The sequence below is a fragment of the Aquarana catesbeiana genome, linkage group LG02 (assembly GCF_042186555.1).
Source record: "Aquarana catesbeiana isolate 2022-GZ linkage group LG02, ASM4218655v1, whole genome shotgun sequence".
NCBI classification, from domain to species: domain Eukaryota; kingdom Metazoa; phylum Chordata; class Amphibia; order Anura; family Ranidae; genus Aquarana; species Aquarana catesbeiana.
In genome coordinates, this window is record NC_133325.1 from 136088698 (window position 1) to 136103057 (window position 14360).

The window sequence follows — 14360 nt, forward strand, 5'->3', positions numbered from 1 at the left end:
TAATAAGCAACAACACACTTGGCATAAAAATGGCCTACCTACAAGCAAAGGGCCCTGGCTCCACTGGCCAGTGGGACAATATCTTATAACCCAATCCTACTGGAGTTAGAGCCCTTGGTCTCTGATGGAGTGGTTACCTCTCCCATCTGAGGGTATTGACATTGGTAATTGAACTGAATTCAAAGATACTTGTGATCCAGTTAAGGAGGGGTTCTGGGGAATGTGACTATGTTTTATCCTAAAGATGGGTGTAACGTGAATCATGGAAAAGGAAGAGGAAAGGGAATTGCCAATAAGAGTAATTTTTTTTTCCACTGCATCCCATGACAAAGCTAGAACAGATAAATATCTAATGGGTGGGAAGCTTAAAGTGGATGTAAACCTGATTCATGAAATTTGACCTAAGCACATATACAGTACAGTGGGGCAAAAAAGTATTTAGTCAGCCACCAAAAGTTTTCCCACTTAAAAAGATGAGAGAGGCCTGTAATTGTCATCATAGGTATACCTCAAATATGAGAGACAAAACGTGGAAACAAATCCAGACAATCACATTGTCTGATTTTTGAAAGAATTTATTTGCAAATTATGGTGGAAAATAAGTATTTGGTCAATATCAAAAGTTCATCTCAATACTTTGTTATATATCCTTTGTTGGCAATGACAGAGGTCAAACGTTTTCTGTAAGTCTTCACAAGGTTGTCACACACTGTTGCTGGTATGTTGGCCCATTCCTCCATGTGGATCTCCTCTAGAGCAGTGATGTTTTGGGACTGTTGCTGGGCAACACAGACTTTCAACTCCCTCCTAAGGTTTTCTATGGGGTTGAGATCTGGAGACTGGCTAGGCCACTCCAGGACCTTGAAATACTTCTTACGAAGCCACTCCTTCGTTGCCCGAGCGGTGTGTTTGGGATCATTGTCATGCTGAAAGACCCAGCCATGTTTCATCCTCAATTGCTGATCGGAGGAGGTTTGCACTCAAAATCTCACGATATATGGCCCCATTCATTCTTTCATATACACGGATCAGTCGTCCTGTAACCTTTGCAGAGAAACAGCCCCAAAGCATGATGTTGCCACCTCCGTGCTTCACAGTAGGTATGGTGTTCTTTGGTTGCAACTCAGCATTCTCTCTCCTCCAAACACGACGAGTTGTGTTTCTACCAAACAGTTCTACTTTGGTTTCATCTGACCATATGACATTCTCCCAATCCTCTTCTGGATCATCCAAATGCTCTCTAGCAAACCTCAGATGGGCCCGCACATGTACTGGTTTAAGCAGGGGGACACGTCTGGCACTGCAGGATAAGTCCCTGGCAGCGTAGAGTGTTACTGATGGTAGCCGTTGTTACGTTGGTCCCAGCTCTCTGCAGGTCATTCACTAGGTCCCCCCGTGTGGTTCTGGGATTTTTGCTCACCGTTCTTGTGATCATTTTGACCCCACAGTGTGAGATCTTGCGTGGAGCCCCAGATCGAGGGAGATTGTCAGTGGTCTTGTATGTCTTCCATTTTCTAATTATTGCTCCCACAGTTGGATTTCTTCACACCAAGCGGCTTGCCTATTGCAGATTCAGTCTTCCCAGCCTGGTGCAGGTCTACAATTTTGTTTCTGGTGTCTTTCGACAGCTCTTTGGTCTTCACCATAGTTTGGAGTGTGACTGTTTGAGGTTGTGGACAGGTGTCTTTTATACTGATAACAAGTTCAAACAGGTGCCATTAATACAGGTAATGAGTGGAGGACAGAGGAACCTCTTAAAGAAGAAGATACAGGTCTGTGAGAGCCAGAAATCTTGCTTGTTTGTAGGTGACCAAATACTTATTTTCCGCCATAATTTGCAAATAAATTCTTTCAAAAATCCGACAATGTGATTGTCTGGATTTGTTTCCACATTTTGTCTCTCATAGTTGAGGTATACCTATGATGACAATTACAGGCCTCTCTCATCTTTTTAAGTGGGAGAACTTGCACAATTGGTGGCTGACTAAATATTTTTTTGCTCCACTGTATCTCACAAAAGTGAGTACACCCCTCACATTTTTGTAAATATTTTATTATATCTTTTCATGTGACAACACTGAAGAAATGACACATTGCTACAAAGTAGTGAGTATACAGCTTGTATAACAGTGTAAATTTGCTGTCCCCTCAAAATAACTCAACACGCAGCCATTAATGTCTAAACCGCTGGCAACAAAAGTGAGTACACACTTAGGGGTGAAAATGTGGGCTTATTCATAGCTGTGGCTATGAGTAAGCACTCGTCATAAGTGCGAAACGCGTCAGTGATCCCTGTACGTTCCTGCTGTAATGTCTTGTACATTCTATGATCCAGTTTTTTATCAATAAAGGCACTTGTCATCTAGTCCGGTGTGCGGCTATCCAGATCACTTTGCTTACCTCCGCTCAACTCAGCATCAGCCAGAACCTGGGGCTCTTTTCCTTTGAAGGATTCCAATTTGTTCATTCTCCTATCGGTTCAGGCCTGCCTGAGTGGTGGAGCACCCTTTACTTTGTTTGGATTTCTGAATATTACATACTGGGCAGACCATTGTACTGGGAATAATACATACTGGACAGACCATTATACTGGGAATATTACATACTGGGCACGCCGTTATACTTGGAATATTACATACTGGGAATAATACACACTGGGCAGACCATTATACTGGGAATAATACACACTTAACAGACCATTATACTGGGAATAGTACACAATGGGTAGACCATTATACTGGGAATAGTACACACTGGACAGACCATTATACTGGGAATAGTACACACTGGACAGACCATTATACTGGGAATAGTACACAATGGGTAGACCATTATACTGGGAATAGTACACAATGGGTAGACCATTATACTGGGAATAGTACACACTGGGGAGACCATTGGGAGGAGCGACGTGCTGACGTCACCACGATCCTCGCTGATCCCGGAAGTTACGGGCAGCAGTATGCAGTCGGCCGGCAACTGTTTTTATGCGTATCTTATCATCAACATTGTGAGTGTGGTTCTTTTTATTTTTATCTTCAATAAAGTGTTAAAATTTGTTACGCTATGGGAGCTGTTGTTACTTATATTTACATGGGAAACGAGTGACCATCTGCTACGTAGAGGATCCCTGTCACAGAGGTCTATGAGTGTCCGTTTACGGTCCATACATACCTGAGGCTGGGGTCAACAGCCATACGCCTGCTTGATCTCCCGAAAAGAGATCTAGGGAGTCGGTAAGGGGCCATTTTCTACATAGGTGGAGGAGCTTTCCTGTCATCACTGAATCCTGGGTGATTTAGCCATATGTCACATACCATTCGGATGCTTACCACTTTTTCCTCAGGCAAAGATTTTGCACATTTATGAACTGTACACTCCATGTACTCTGCATTTTGGACTTTATGTTGTTCACTACACTGGGGAGACCATTATACTGGGAATAATACACACTGGGGAGACCATTATACTGGGAATAGTACACACTGGACAGACCATTATACTGGGAATAGTACACACTGGACAGACCATTATACTGGGAATAGTACACACTGGACAGATCATTATACTGGGAATAGTACACACTGGACAGATCATTATACTGGGAATAGTACACACTGGACAGACCATTATACTGGGAATAGTACACACTGGACAGATCATTATACTGGGAATAGTACACACTGGACAGACCATTATACTGGGAATAGTACACACTGGACAGATCATTATACTGGGAATAGTACACACTGGGGAGATCATTATACTGGGAATAGTACACACTGGGGAGACCATTATACTGGGAATAGTACACACTGGACAGTCGATTATACTGGGAATAGTACACACTGGGGAGACCATTATACTGGGAATAGTACACACTGGACAGACCATTATACTGGGAATAGTACACACTGGGGAGACCATTATACTGGGAATAGTACACACTGGGGAGACCATTATACTGGGAATAATACACACTGGGGAGACCATTATACTGGGAATAATACACACTGGACAGATCATTATACTGGGAATAGTACACACTGGGGAGACCATTATACTGGGAATAGTACACACTGGACAGACCATTATACTGGGAATAGTACACACTGGACAGATCATTATACTGGGAATAGTACACACTAGGGAGACCATTATACTGGGAATAGTACACACTGGACAGTCGATTATACTGGGAATAGTACACACTGGGGAGACCATTATACTGGGAATAGTACACACTGGACAGACCATTATACTGGGAATAGTACACACTGGGGAGACCATTATACTGGGAATAGTACACACTGGGGAGACCATTATACTGGGAATAGTACACACTGGGGAGACCATTATACTGGGAATAGTACACACTGGACAGACCATTATACTGGGAATAGTACACACTGGACAGATCATTATACTGGGAATAGTACACACTGGACAGATCATTATACTGGGAATAGTACACACTGGACAGATCATTATACTGGGAATAGTACACACTGGACAGATCATTATACTGGGAATAGTACACACTGGACAGACCATTATACTGGGAATAGTACACACTGGGGAGACCATTATACTGGGAATAGTACACACTGGGGAGATCATTATACTGGGAATAGTACACACTGGGGAGACCATTATACTGGGAATAGTACACACTGGACAGTCGATTATACTGGGAATAGTACACACTGGGGAGACCATTATACTGGGAATAGTACACACTGGGGAGACCATTATACTGGGAATAGTACACACTGGGGAGACCATTATACTGGGAATAGTACACACTGGACAGACCATTATACTGGGAATAGTACACACTGGGGAGACCATTATACTGGGAATAGTACACACTGGGGAGACCATTATACTGGGAATAGTACACACTGGGGAGACCATTATACTGGGAATAGTACACACTGGACAGACCATTATACTGGGAATAGTACACACTGGGGAGACCATTATACTGGGAATAGTACACACTGGGGAGACCATTATACTGGGAATAGTACACACTGGGGAGACCATTATACTGGGAATAGTACACACTGGACAGACCATTATACTGGGAATAGTACACACTGGACAGATCATTATACTGGGAATAGTACACACTGGACAGATCATTATACTGGGAATAGTACACACTGGACAGATCATTATACTGGGAATAGTACACACTGGACAGATCATTATACTGGGAATAGTACACACTGGACAGACCATTATACTGGGAATAGTACACACTGGGGAGACCATTATACTGGGAATAGTACACACTGGGGAGACCATTATACTGGGAATAGTACACACTGGGGAGACCATTATACTGGGAATAGTACACACTGGACAGATCATTATACTGGGAATAGTACACACTAGGGAGACCATTATACTGGGAATAGTACACACTGGACAGTCGATTATACTGGGAATAGTACACACTGGGGAGACCATTATACTGGGAATAGTACACACTGGACAGACCATTATACTGGGAATAGTACACACTGGGGAGACCATTATACTGGGAATAGTACACACTGGGGAGACCATTATACTGGGAATAGTACACACTGGGGAGACCATTATACTGGGAATAGTACACACTGGACAGTCGATTATACTGGGAATAGTACACACTGGGGAGACCATTATACTGGGAATAGTACACACTGGGGAGACCATTATACTGGGAATAGTACACACTGGGGAGACCATTATACTGGGAATAGTACACACTGGACAGACCATTATACTGGGAATAGTACACACTGGGGAGACCATTATACTGGGAATAGTACACACTGGGGAGACCATTATACTGGGAATAGTACACACTGGGGAGACCATTATACTGGGAATAGTACACACTGGGGAGACCATTATACTGGGAATAGTACACACTGGGGAGACCATTATACTGGGAATAGTACACACTGGACAGACCATTATAATGGTTCTATGTGTCCCCTCAGTCAGTGGGATCTTTGCAGACTGTCCCCTCCACAGTGCAGGGCGATGTGTTGATTGGCCGCACAGAGCACCAATCAGAAGCGGCCAGATCCTCCGGCCCCCTCCCCCCTGAGAAGTTTGAATGACTGGAGGATCGGAGCGGGGCAGAGTTGCGGGCACACATGGCGTACTCCGGGCTGTCCGTCCCTCCGGGGCCCCCGCTCCTCCTCCTGGCCCTCTGCTTGTGTGCCGGTGCAGAGCCGCTGAGCCCGGAGCGGAGCTTGGTATGGGGTCCGGGGCTGGAAGCCTCCATCACCCTCCCGGTCAGATACTTCTACATCCAGGCGGTGGACAGCGCAGGACGGCCTCTCACCTCCTCCCCAGGTAATGATCCGTCCCGATCCCATCCCAGGTGATCCATGGATCCTCCCAGCACAGCCAGGGACACCCGGCCCGCCCCCCTCTGACGTCACCCGCCTCATTCCTGGCATTTAACTCTTTCCCGACCCTCCTCATGGTCCAGACTCTGTGATTGGAGGATCATGTCTGATCTCTTCATACTCCTCCGCCTGGCTGTCATACTGATCCTCATATGCCGGGGATCAGAGTGACAGCCAGGAATGTCATGACTTTTCCAAGTTTTTTTATATATATATATATATATATATATATATATATATATATATATATATATATATATATATATAGGGCTCATTCACACAACATGCACTGTCACTGTGTGATTGGCGCAGTTAAGTAGATGTGCGTTGACATGCGTTTTTTATTGCTTTGTGCGTTTTTGTTGTTTTTTTTGTTTTGTTTTTTTTGCAACAGAAGCCAAATTTCTTTGTAGTTTTTTTTCCTTAAAGTGAAATTCCGCCAATTTTCTACATGTGGAATCTTTATAATGGCCATTAAAAGTTGTTGCCGCCTTGGAGGCAGCCATGTTGTTATTAGCGGCGGACTAACAATGTCCACTCATTATATCCAGTATCATAGTGAATACGCTCCCGGGTTCTGTGAAAACAGGTAACTAGTCCAAATCTCCAATTACTGCTGCAGAGTCACAGGAAGTGACATGATTGGAGATTGTGGCTGTTTTTGGCAGAACACCGGCGGTGGGGAAAGGAGGAGGGGGCCGAACTTCCGAGTGATCTCGCCGCGGCAAGATCTTTCCCAAGTGGGGACGGGTACCTGTCAAAAACAGGTACCTGCCCCCCCCCCCCCCAAAGGTGCCAAATGTGGCATCGGAGGGGGGGAGGCAGATAAGCGGAGCTTCCACTTTTGGGTGGAACTCCACTTTAGGAATGATATATATATATAATGTTTAAGTAAATAACTTTTTTCCTTATTATTTTCAGCAGCACTCCCAGCTGCGACCGCCCAGGCGATGTCAGTACTAGGCGATTCGCAAGGACTCCTGGGATATCGGCGTCATGTATCCCAGGAGTCTATGCGAATCGCCTAGTGACGAAATCTTGAGTTCTTTCCAGACCGGAAATGACAGGAAAGGGAGGAGTTGTGCACCATTTTTTAAGAACTGCATCTGCCGGGAGTAAGGATGAGCTCCGGCGTGTTCGCACAGCCCACATGCAAAGCCCGCCAGTTAGTCGGCACGGCGCTGCGCTAATCACAGGCAGTGAGACATTTTCAATCTCTACAGCCACACATCGAGAAATGTCTCACTGCTTGTGATTAGCGCAGCGCCGTGCCCGAGTTCCTGGCGGGCTCTGCATGTGGGCTGTGCGAACACACCGGAGCTCATCCTTAGCCGGGAGGAATGAAGTATCTCTGATCAGGACCAGCCTGTATGTACAATAAAAAAAAATTGGCACTGTCCATCTAAATCAGGCAACATGGCATTGACAATCTCATGCTGGGTAGCCAGCTGCACCGAATCCCAAAAATGAAGAGTAGATGCCCACACCTGACATGGAACCTGCCTGCTTCTGAGATCTGGTTAGTATTCACTATTTTCACAGAAACTACAAGGAACACACATATGACATTATCAAATTTGTGCACAAGTACGGCAGAGAGTTAAAAAAAAAAAAAAAAAAGAGGAGGAGGCATTTTTCTTGAGCTTTTCTTGTACTAAAGGTGCGAATAATGGCCAACGATAAATTCAAATTAATTTAAATTGATGATATTGATTAAAAAGTTGAACACACCGCGCTGCCGTACAGAGACAATAGGCGTACACAAGCCCTTCACTGAGCATTTACCTGTTGTGCGGTCAGTTTAGCTGTATTGAGAGCCGGTTCACACCAGATGCAGTCAAGTACGTTTTTATTCCGTATTAAAACGCATGGACAGTATTTAACATGGATTCCAATGGCCTTAGTTCACACCAGTGCAGTGTGCTCCAATGCAGTCAACAAAAGTAGAACATGCTGCATTTTTTTTTGTATGGAACAGATCTAGACTAGAACACATCAAAATTGAGAACTAGGATGAAGAAAAAAATATGATGTGAAAAAACACATCAGAACGCAGCAAAAAAGCTTAAACACGCACCAGTACACATTTAAAAAATGCATCAAAAAGGTGCATGCAGAAATGCATCCGCAATGCAGAAACTGTGCTGTGAACTGGCCCTTAGAGAAAATAGAATTCTGTGCATTCAGGATCTGATTAGAAACGCTAAGGCTGGGTTCATACCAGGGTGGTTATAAATCAATGAATTAAAAAAAAAAAAAAATCAAAAAAGTCAGATTTTTTATTTTTATTTATATCAGATTTTTTTTTTTTTAATCAAATTTATTTTAATAGAATGCTCTTGGAGTAAAAATCTATCTAAAAGATAGTTTTCTGTTTAAGATACATTAATAATTTAGTATATTCAGCATAAAACGGAGCTTAGTTATGTAGCATGAAGCTGTATATTCTGCAATATTTACATTTTACTTATTCAGTGAATCCAAACTCTGCAAGCTGGGATAACATGCACTGCATTGATGCATTCACACAATTTCACTGTAACCATGAGATAAAACAAAGTTCAGCAATATTCCTTTATCCCATTGTGTTGCAAATCTATGTACACTACAAACTGTATGATTGAATTGGTTCTGATATTGCTGTTTTACTAACCTGACAGCTTATTATTCTAAATAGGAAACCTTCATTTTATTTGCAAATATTAAATATTCTAACTACCAGCAAAAATAAGTCCTTAAATTTAAAGAGCACCTGTCATTTCAGATCTATCATGTCCTGTTAGCGGGCTTCCACTCACATGCTGCCGCCACGTCCCTCACCTTGTTGTGTCACTGCCGCATCATCGTCCTATTAAAGTGAATGGGACTGTTGGTGAGTCAACAGCGGGTCAGAGGAGGAGCCACTGCGGGACAGAAATGACAGTTGCTCTTTAAAAATTTTGATTTAAATTGAGTTGATTTAAATCAAGCCTTTTTACTAGTGATTTAAATTGACTTGATTTAAACCAAATCCACCCTGGTTCACACTTATACGAATTGGATCCTGGTTTCTCCGCATCCAATTCACATGACAGGACAGTGTGATGGGCTCACAATGGAGCGGGTTCACACATCTCTGGGGCGGCAATGGAGCGCACAGCAGAGGGGTCATGTATGTCTTTGGCTCTGATTTCAGGCAAAAATTTGGACCTAATTCATCCTTGTAATGGAGAACAGGGACGCACCGGACCCCTGCTCTGAGCCGCTCTGCACTGTGTTTGAACCTGGCCTCTAAGCGACTAAACCCACAGGAAGATCTAAATGCAGGAAAACGTGATCTGCAAGCCATAACAGTTGTGTCTGATCACTTCTGGTTTGTAGAAAAGCTAAATACAGCAGTGTCAGTGTGAAGGAGGCCCGAGCCTCGGAAAGAGGAAGTATTCCAACACCTGTTGTGACTCGGGACAAGCATGCAAATGAGGAAAGGTGACATTCCTGCTCTACATATCTGTTACAGGAGCACAGAGGACATTCGATCAGCAGGACAGCCAGGCAGGGAGCATTTTCAGGAGAAGAGGATGGCAGTGTCAGGGTCCACATTCTCTAGTACAGGGTTCCTGGAAGGAGAGATCACATACGTCTATACAATTTGTACCATGTAGGCTTTATGTCTGAATTGTCAGTGAACACAGAAGGTGCGGAGCTCATGGCCGATCGTCTTTCCTGAGCACGTTCTCTGCTTCTTTCCTCTACAGACTGCTCCCACATTTCCTTGGCTGACCCTCTCTGATAGAACAAACCCTTACATAATAATATTGGCAGAACACGGTCCTTCCCACAAACTCAACACTAGCCAAAGAATGAGAAGCCTGCATCTGTCTCTGCTCTTGCTTTTTCCGTTCTATATTTTGTGTGCCCAGTGTATCGTATGACTTTTTTTTTTTTAAAGAAAATACTTGTATCTTCTTTTTTCATCTTTGTTGCTTGTCAATACTACTGATCTCCTGTAGCCTGTTTGTAGCCACTTTGGGGTTGATTTACTAAAACTGGAGAGTGCAAAACCTGGAAAGGGTCGGAGACTTTTTTTTTTTTTCCTGCAGCAGATTGCGTTTTGCATGTAATATGCATGACTTCTCCATGACTTCAATGGAGCCGCACCAAAAATGAAAGTGTTGCATCCTGAAAGGATATCTAAAACAAAACAAAAATGTCATACTTACCTCTTCTGTGCAGTTGGTTTTGCAGAGAGTGGCCCCGATCCTCTTCTGGGGTCCCTCAGTGATGCTCCTGGCTCCACCTCTTCTCGAGTGTCCTGTTGGAGAGCCCCTCTCCCTCGGGCGCGCTCCTGTGTCCTGCTACTGCGTCTGTTGACACAGACAGCAGGACTCGGCCCCACTCCTGGCTCCTGCGTCATTGTATTTGATTGACAGCAGCAGGAGCCAATGGTTGCGCTGCTATCAATCTATCCAATCAGGACCTATGACACCGGCTGGAGCTGGTGTGCTCGTCGCTGTCGCTGAAAAGGCCGGGTTCAGGTAAGTAAATTGTGGGCTCTGGGGGGCAGCTGCATCACAGGAGGTTTTTCACCTTAATGCATTATCTTATCAATCCCTTTAACAACTGATAAGTCATCAACTGTCAGCGGCCATTCTTTTTAAAATTTTAGTGTAGGGTTTTCCTCCAAATCCGTACCAGACCTAAAAAGGGGTACCCCACTCCTTTTTTTATTTTCCAATTTTTTTTTATTTTTTATTTTTTTTTTGATGACCATTCTTTTTTTTACATTAAGGCCTCTTTCACACGGATGATCCGTATGTCCGTTTTTCATCCATCCGTTTTCGGATGAAAAACGGACATACAGTCATCCCTATGGAGCGTCGGATGTCAGCGGTGACATGTCCGCTGACATCCGACCCCGCTCCGATCCGAAAAGTGTAAGGCCTCTTTCACACGGGGCAGATCAGTCATGATCCGCCCCGTGAACATCCGCTTGCTCAGCGGGGATAGCTCCGCCGATCCCCGCTGAGCAGGAAGATGACAGGTGCATCGCTGCACACTGTGCAGCGACGGACCTGTCAGAGCGCCGCTCTCCCCTATGGGGGGATCGGATGATGACGGTCCGTAGTGTCCGTCGTCATCCGATCCGATCCGAAAACGGAGGAAAAAGTAGGTTTTTCCTCCGTTACACTTTTCGGATCGGAGCGGGTCGGATGTCAGCGGACATGTCACCGCTGACATCCGACGCTCCATAGGGATGACTGTATGTCCGTTTTTCATCCGAAAACGGATGGATGAAAAACGGACATACGGATCATCCGTGTGAAAGAGGCCTTACGGAGGAAAAACCTACTTTTCCCTCCGTTTTCGGATCGGATCGGATGACGACGGACACTACGGACCGTCATCATCCGATCCCCCCATAGGGGAGAGCGGCGCTCTGACAGGTCCGTCGCTGCACGGCGTGCAGCGATGCACCTGTCATCTTCCTGCTCAGCGGGGATCGGCGGAGCGATCCCCGCTGAGCCAGCGTGTGTTCACGGGGCGGATCATGACTGATCTGCCCCGTGTGAAAGAGGCCTTAGCTGTCAGCGGGGAACCCCACTGACAGCTGATGACTCATTGGTTGTCAAGAATGTGGCAGGCCAGCTTCCTGACCCACTCCACAACCAGCTATACACAGCTATACAGTGTTTTAAGAGAAAAAAAAAAAAAGAACACAAAATGCATGAAAACTGCATGCAAAAATGCAGGTTTAAAAACGCAAAACGCACCTGAAAACAGCATAACTGCAACCACATAGATGTGAACCTAGCATAAAACCTGGAAGCTGATTGGTTTCTATGCACAGCTTCACCAGATTTTGCACTCTCCAGTTTTAGTAAATCAAGCCGTTTGTGTATACATGCATACATTTCTCAGGGTGAGTTTACTGATGGTGACAACTGTGAACCATATCTGTGTCACTTGTATTTTCAGTTGGTTGCCTGTGTGATAGGGTGACAACACAGGAGCACAATTGGGAGGCAGAGACAGCATGTTGTCACCCTATAACAGAAAGTGCTTCAGCAAGATTCTCATGTATGCATGTTAAAAAATATTTTTTTATTTGTATTTTTTTTTCACATACACTATATTGCCAGAAGTATTGGAAGGCCTGCCTTTACACGCACATGAACTGTCCACAAGGTTTAGGAGTGTGTCTATGGGAATGTTTGACCATTCTTCCAGAAGTGCATTTGTGAGGTCAGGCCCTGATGTGGATGAGAAGGCCTGGCTTGGAGCCTCTGCTCTAATTCATCCCAAAGATGTTCTATCTGTTTGAGGTCAGGACTCTGTGTAGGCCAGTCAAGTTCCTCCACCCCAAACTCGCTCATCCATGTCTTTATGGACCTTGCTTTGTGCACTGGTCCAAATCAGTTGGTGGAGGGGGGATTATGATGTGGGGTTGTTTTTCAGGTGTTGGGCTTGGCCCCTTAGTTCTAGTGAAAAGAACTCTTAAGACATCAGCATACCAAGACATTTTGGACAATTTCATGCTTCTAAATTTTTGGGAACAGTTTGGGGATGGCCCCTTTCTGTTCTAACATGACTGCGCACCAGTGCACAAAGCAAGGTCCATAAAAACATGGGTGAGCGAGTCTGGGGTGGAGGAACTTGGCTGGCCTGCACAGAGTCCTGACCTCAACCCGATAAAACACCTGTGGGATGAATTAGAGCGGAGACTGCGAGCCAGGTTTTCTCATCCAACATCAGTGCCTGACCTCACAAATGCACTTCTGGAAGAAAGGTCAAACATTCCCATAGACACACTCCTAAACCTTGTGGACAGCCTTCCCAGAAGAATTAAAGCTGTTATAGCTGCAAAGGGTGGGCCAACTCAATATTGAACCCTACGGACTAATGCCCCGTACACACGGTCAGACATTGATCGGACATTCCGACAACAAAATCCTAGGATTTTTTCTGATGTTGGTTCAGACTTGTCTTGCATACACACGGTCACACAAAGTTGTCGGAAAATCCGATCATTCTGAACGCGGTGACGTAAAACACGTACGTCGGGACTATAAACGGGGCAGTAGCCAATAGCTTTCATCTCTTTATTTATTCTGAGCATGCGTGCCACTTTGTGAGTCGGATTTATGTACACACGATCGGAAATTCCGACAACGGATTTTGTTGTCGGAAAATTTTATAGCAACCTCTCAAACTTTGTGTGTCGGAAAATCCGATGGAAAATGTGTGATGGAGCCCACACACGGTCGGAATTTCCGACAACAAGGTCCTATCACACATTTTTCGTCGGAAAATTCGACCGTGTGTACAGGGCATAAGACTGGGATGCCATTAAAGTTCATGTGTATGTAAAGGCAGGTGTCCCAATACTTTTGACAATATAGTGTATGCGTTGGTGTCAAAATATGCTTGTCATAATTTTCCTTTTTTCACTGTTTGCATGCTGCCTTACCTAATTGTGATGGAGGGAATTTAGATTTGTCAAAAGTGAATTATTCCCTCTGGATTCCCATCCTTGTAAATTCCTATTATCCTTGTTGATGTCTACACAAGCAAGATTTTTCCAGATAAATACCATATATTAAATGCACATGTACAGTATACTGTATGGTACGTTTTGGTGTGCGGCTGGTGTGTAGCATCGGTGACAAGCAGTGCCTTTACAACACAAGGCTCTGTATACTTAAAAAAAAAAAAAATTTTACTAACTTTATTGGAAGTGTACAAATTGTACACTTCATTGACAGGTCTCTGCGTATTGCACTGCGCTGTGGTGACCTGTGGTGCTATCCAGTGTGCTGCAGAAAAATGGAAGATGCCTGCATTTTTCCACATTGCACATCACAACAGTGTGAATGGGGCACATAGAAAACAATTGCTTTCTTTTTGTGCTTGCAGGGACTGGCATTGATCTAGTGCAATGGTCTCCAAACTGCTGCCCGAAGGCCA

General features: G+C 44.5%; 1 protein-coding gene across 1 annotated transcript in view; it reads left to right on the forward strand.

Moving 5' to 3' along the window:
• Nucleotides 1-6083: 6083 nt before the first annotated feature.
• Nucleotides 6084-14360, forward strand: part of POGLUT3 (protein O-glucosyltransferase 3) — a 47303-nt gene continuing 39026 nt past the window's right edge. The window contains exon 1 of the mRNA XM_073613494.1: nt 6084-6360. Within this exon, the coding sequence (XP_073469595.1) occupies nt 6159-6360 (202 nt within the window). The 5' untranslated portion in view covers nt 6084-6158. The remainder of the gene's footprint in view (nt 6361-14360) is intronic.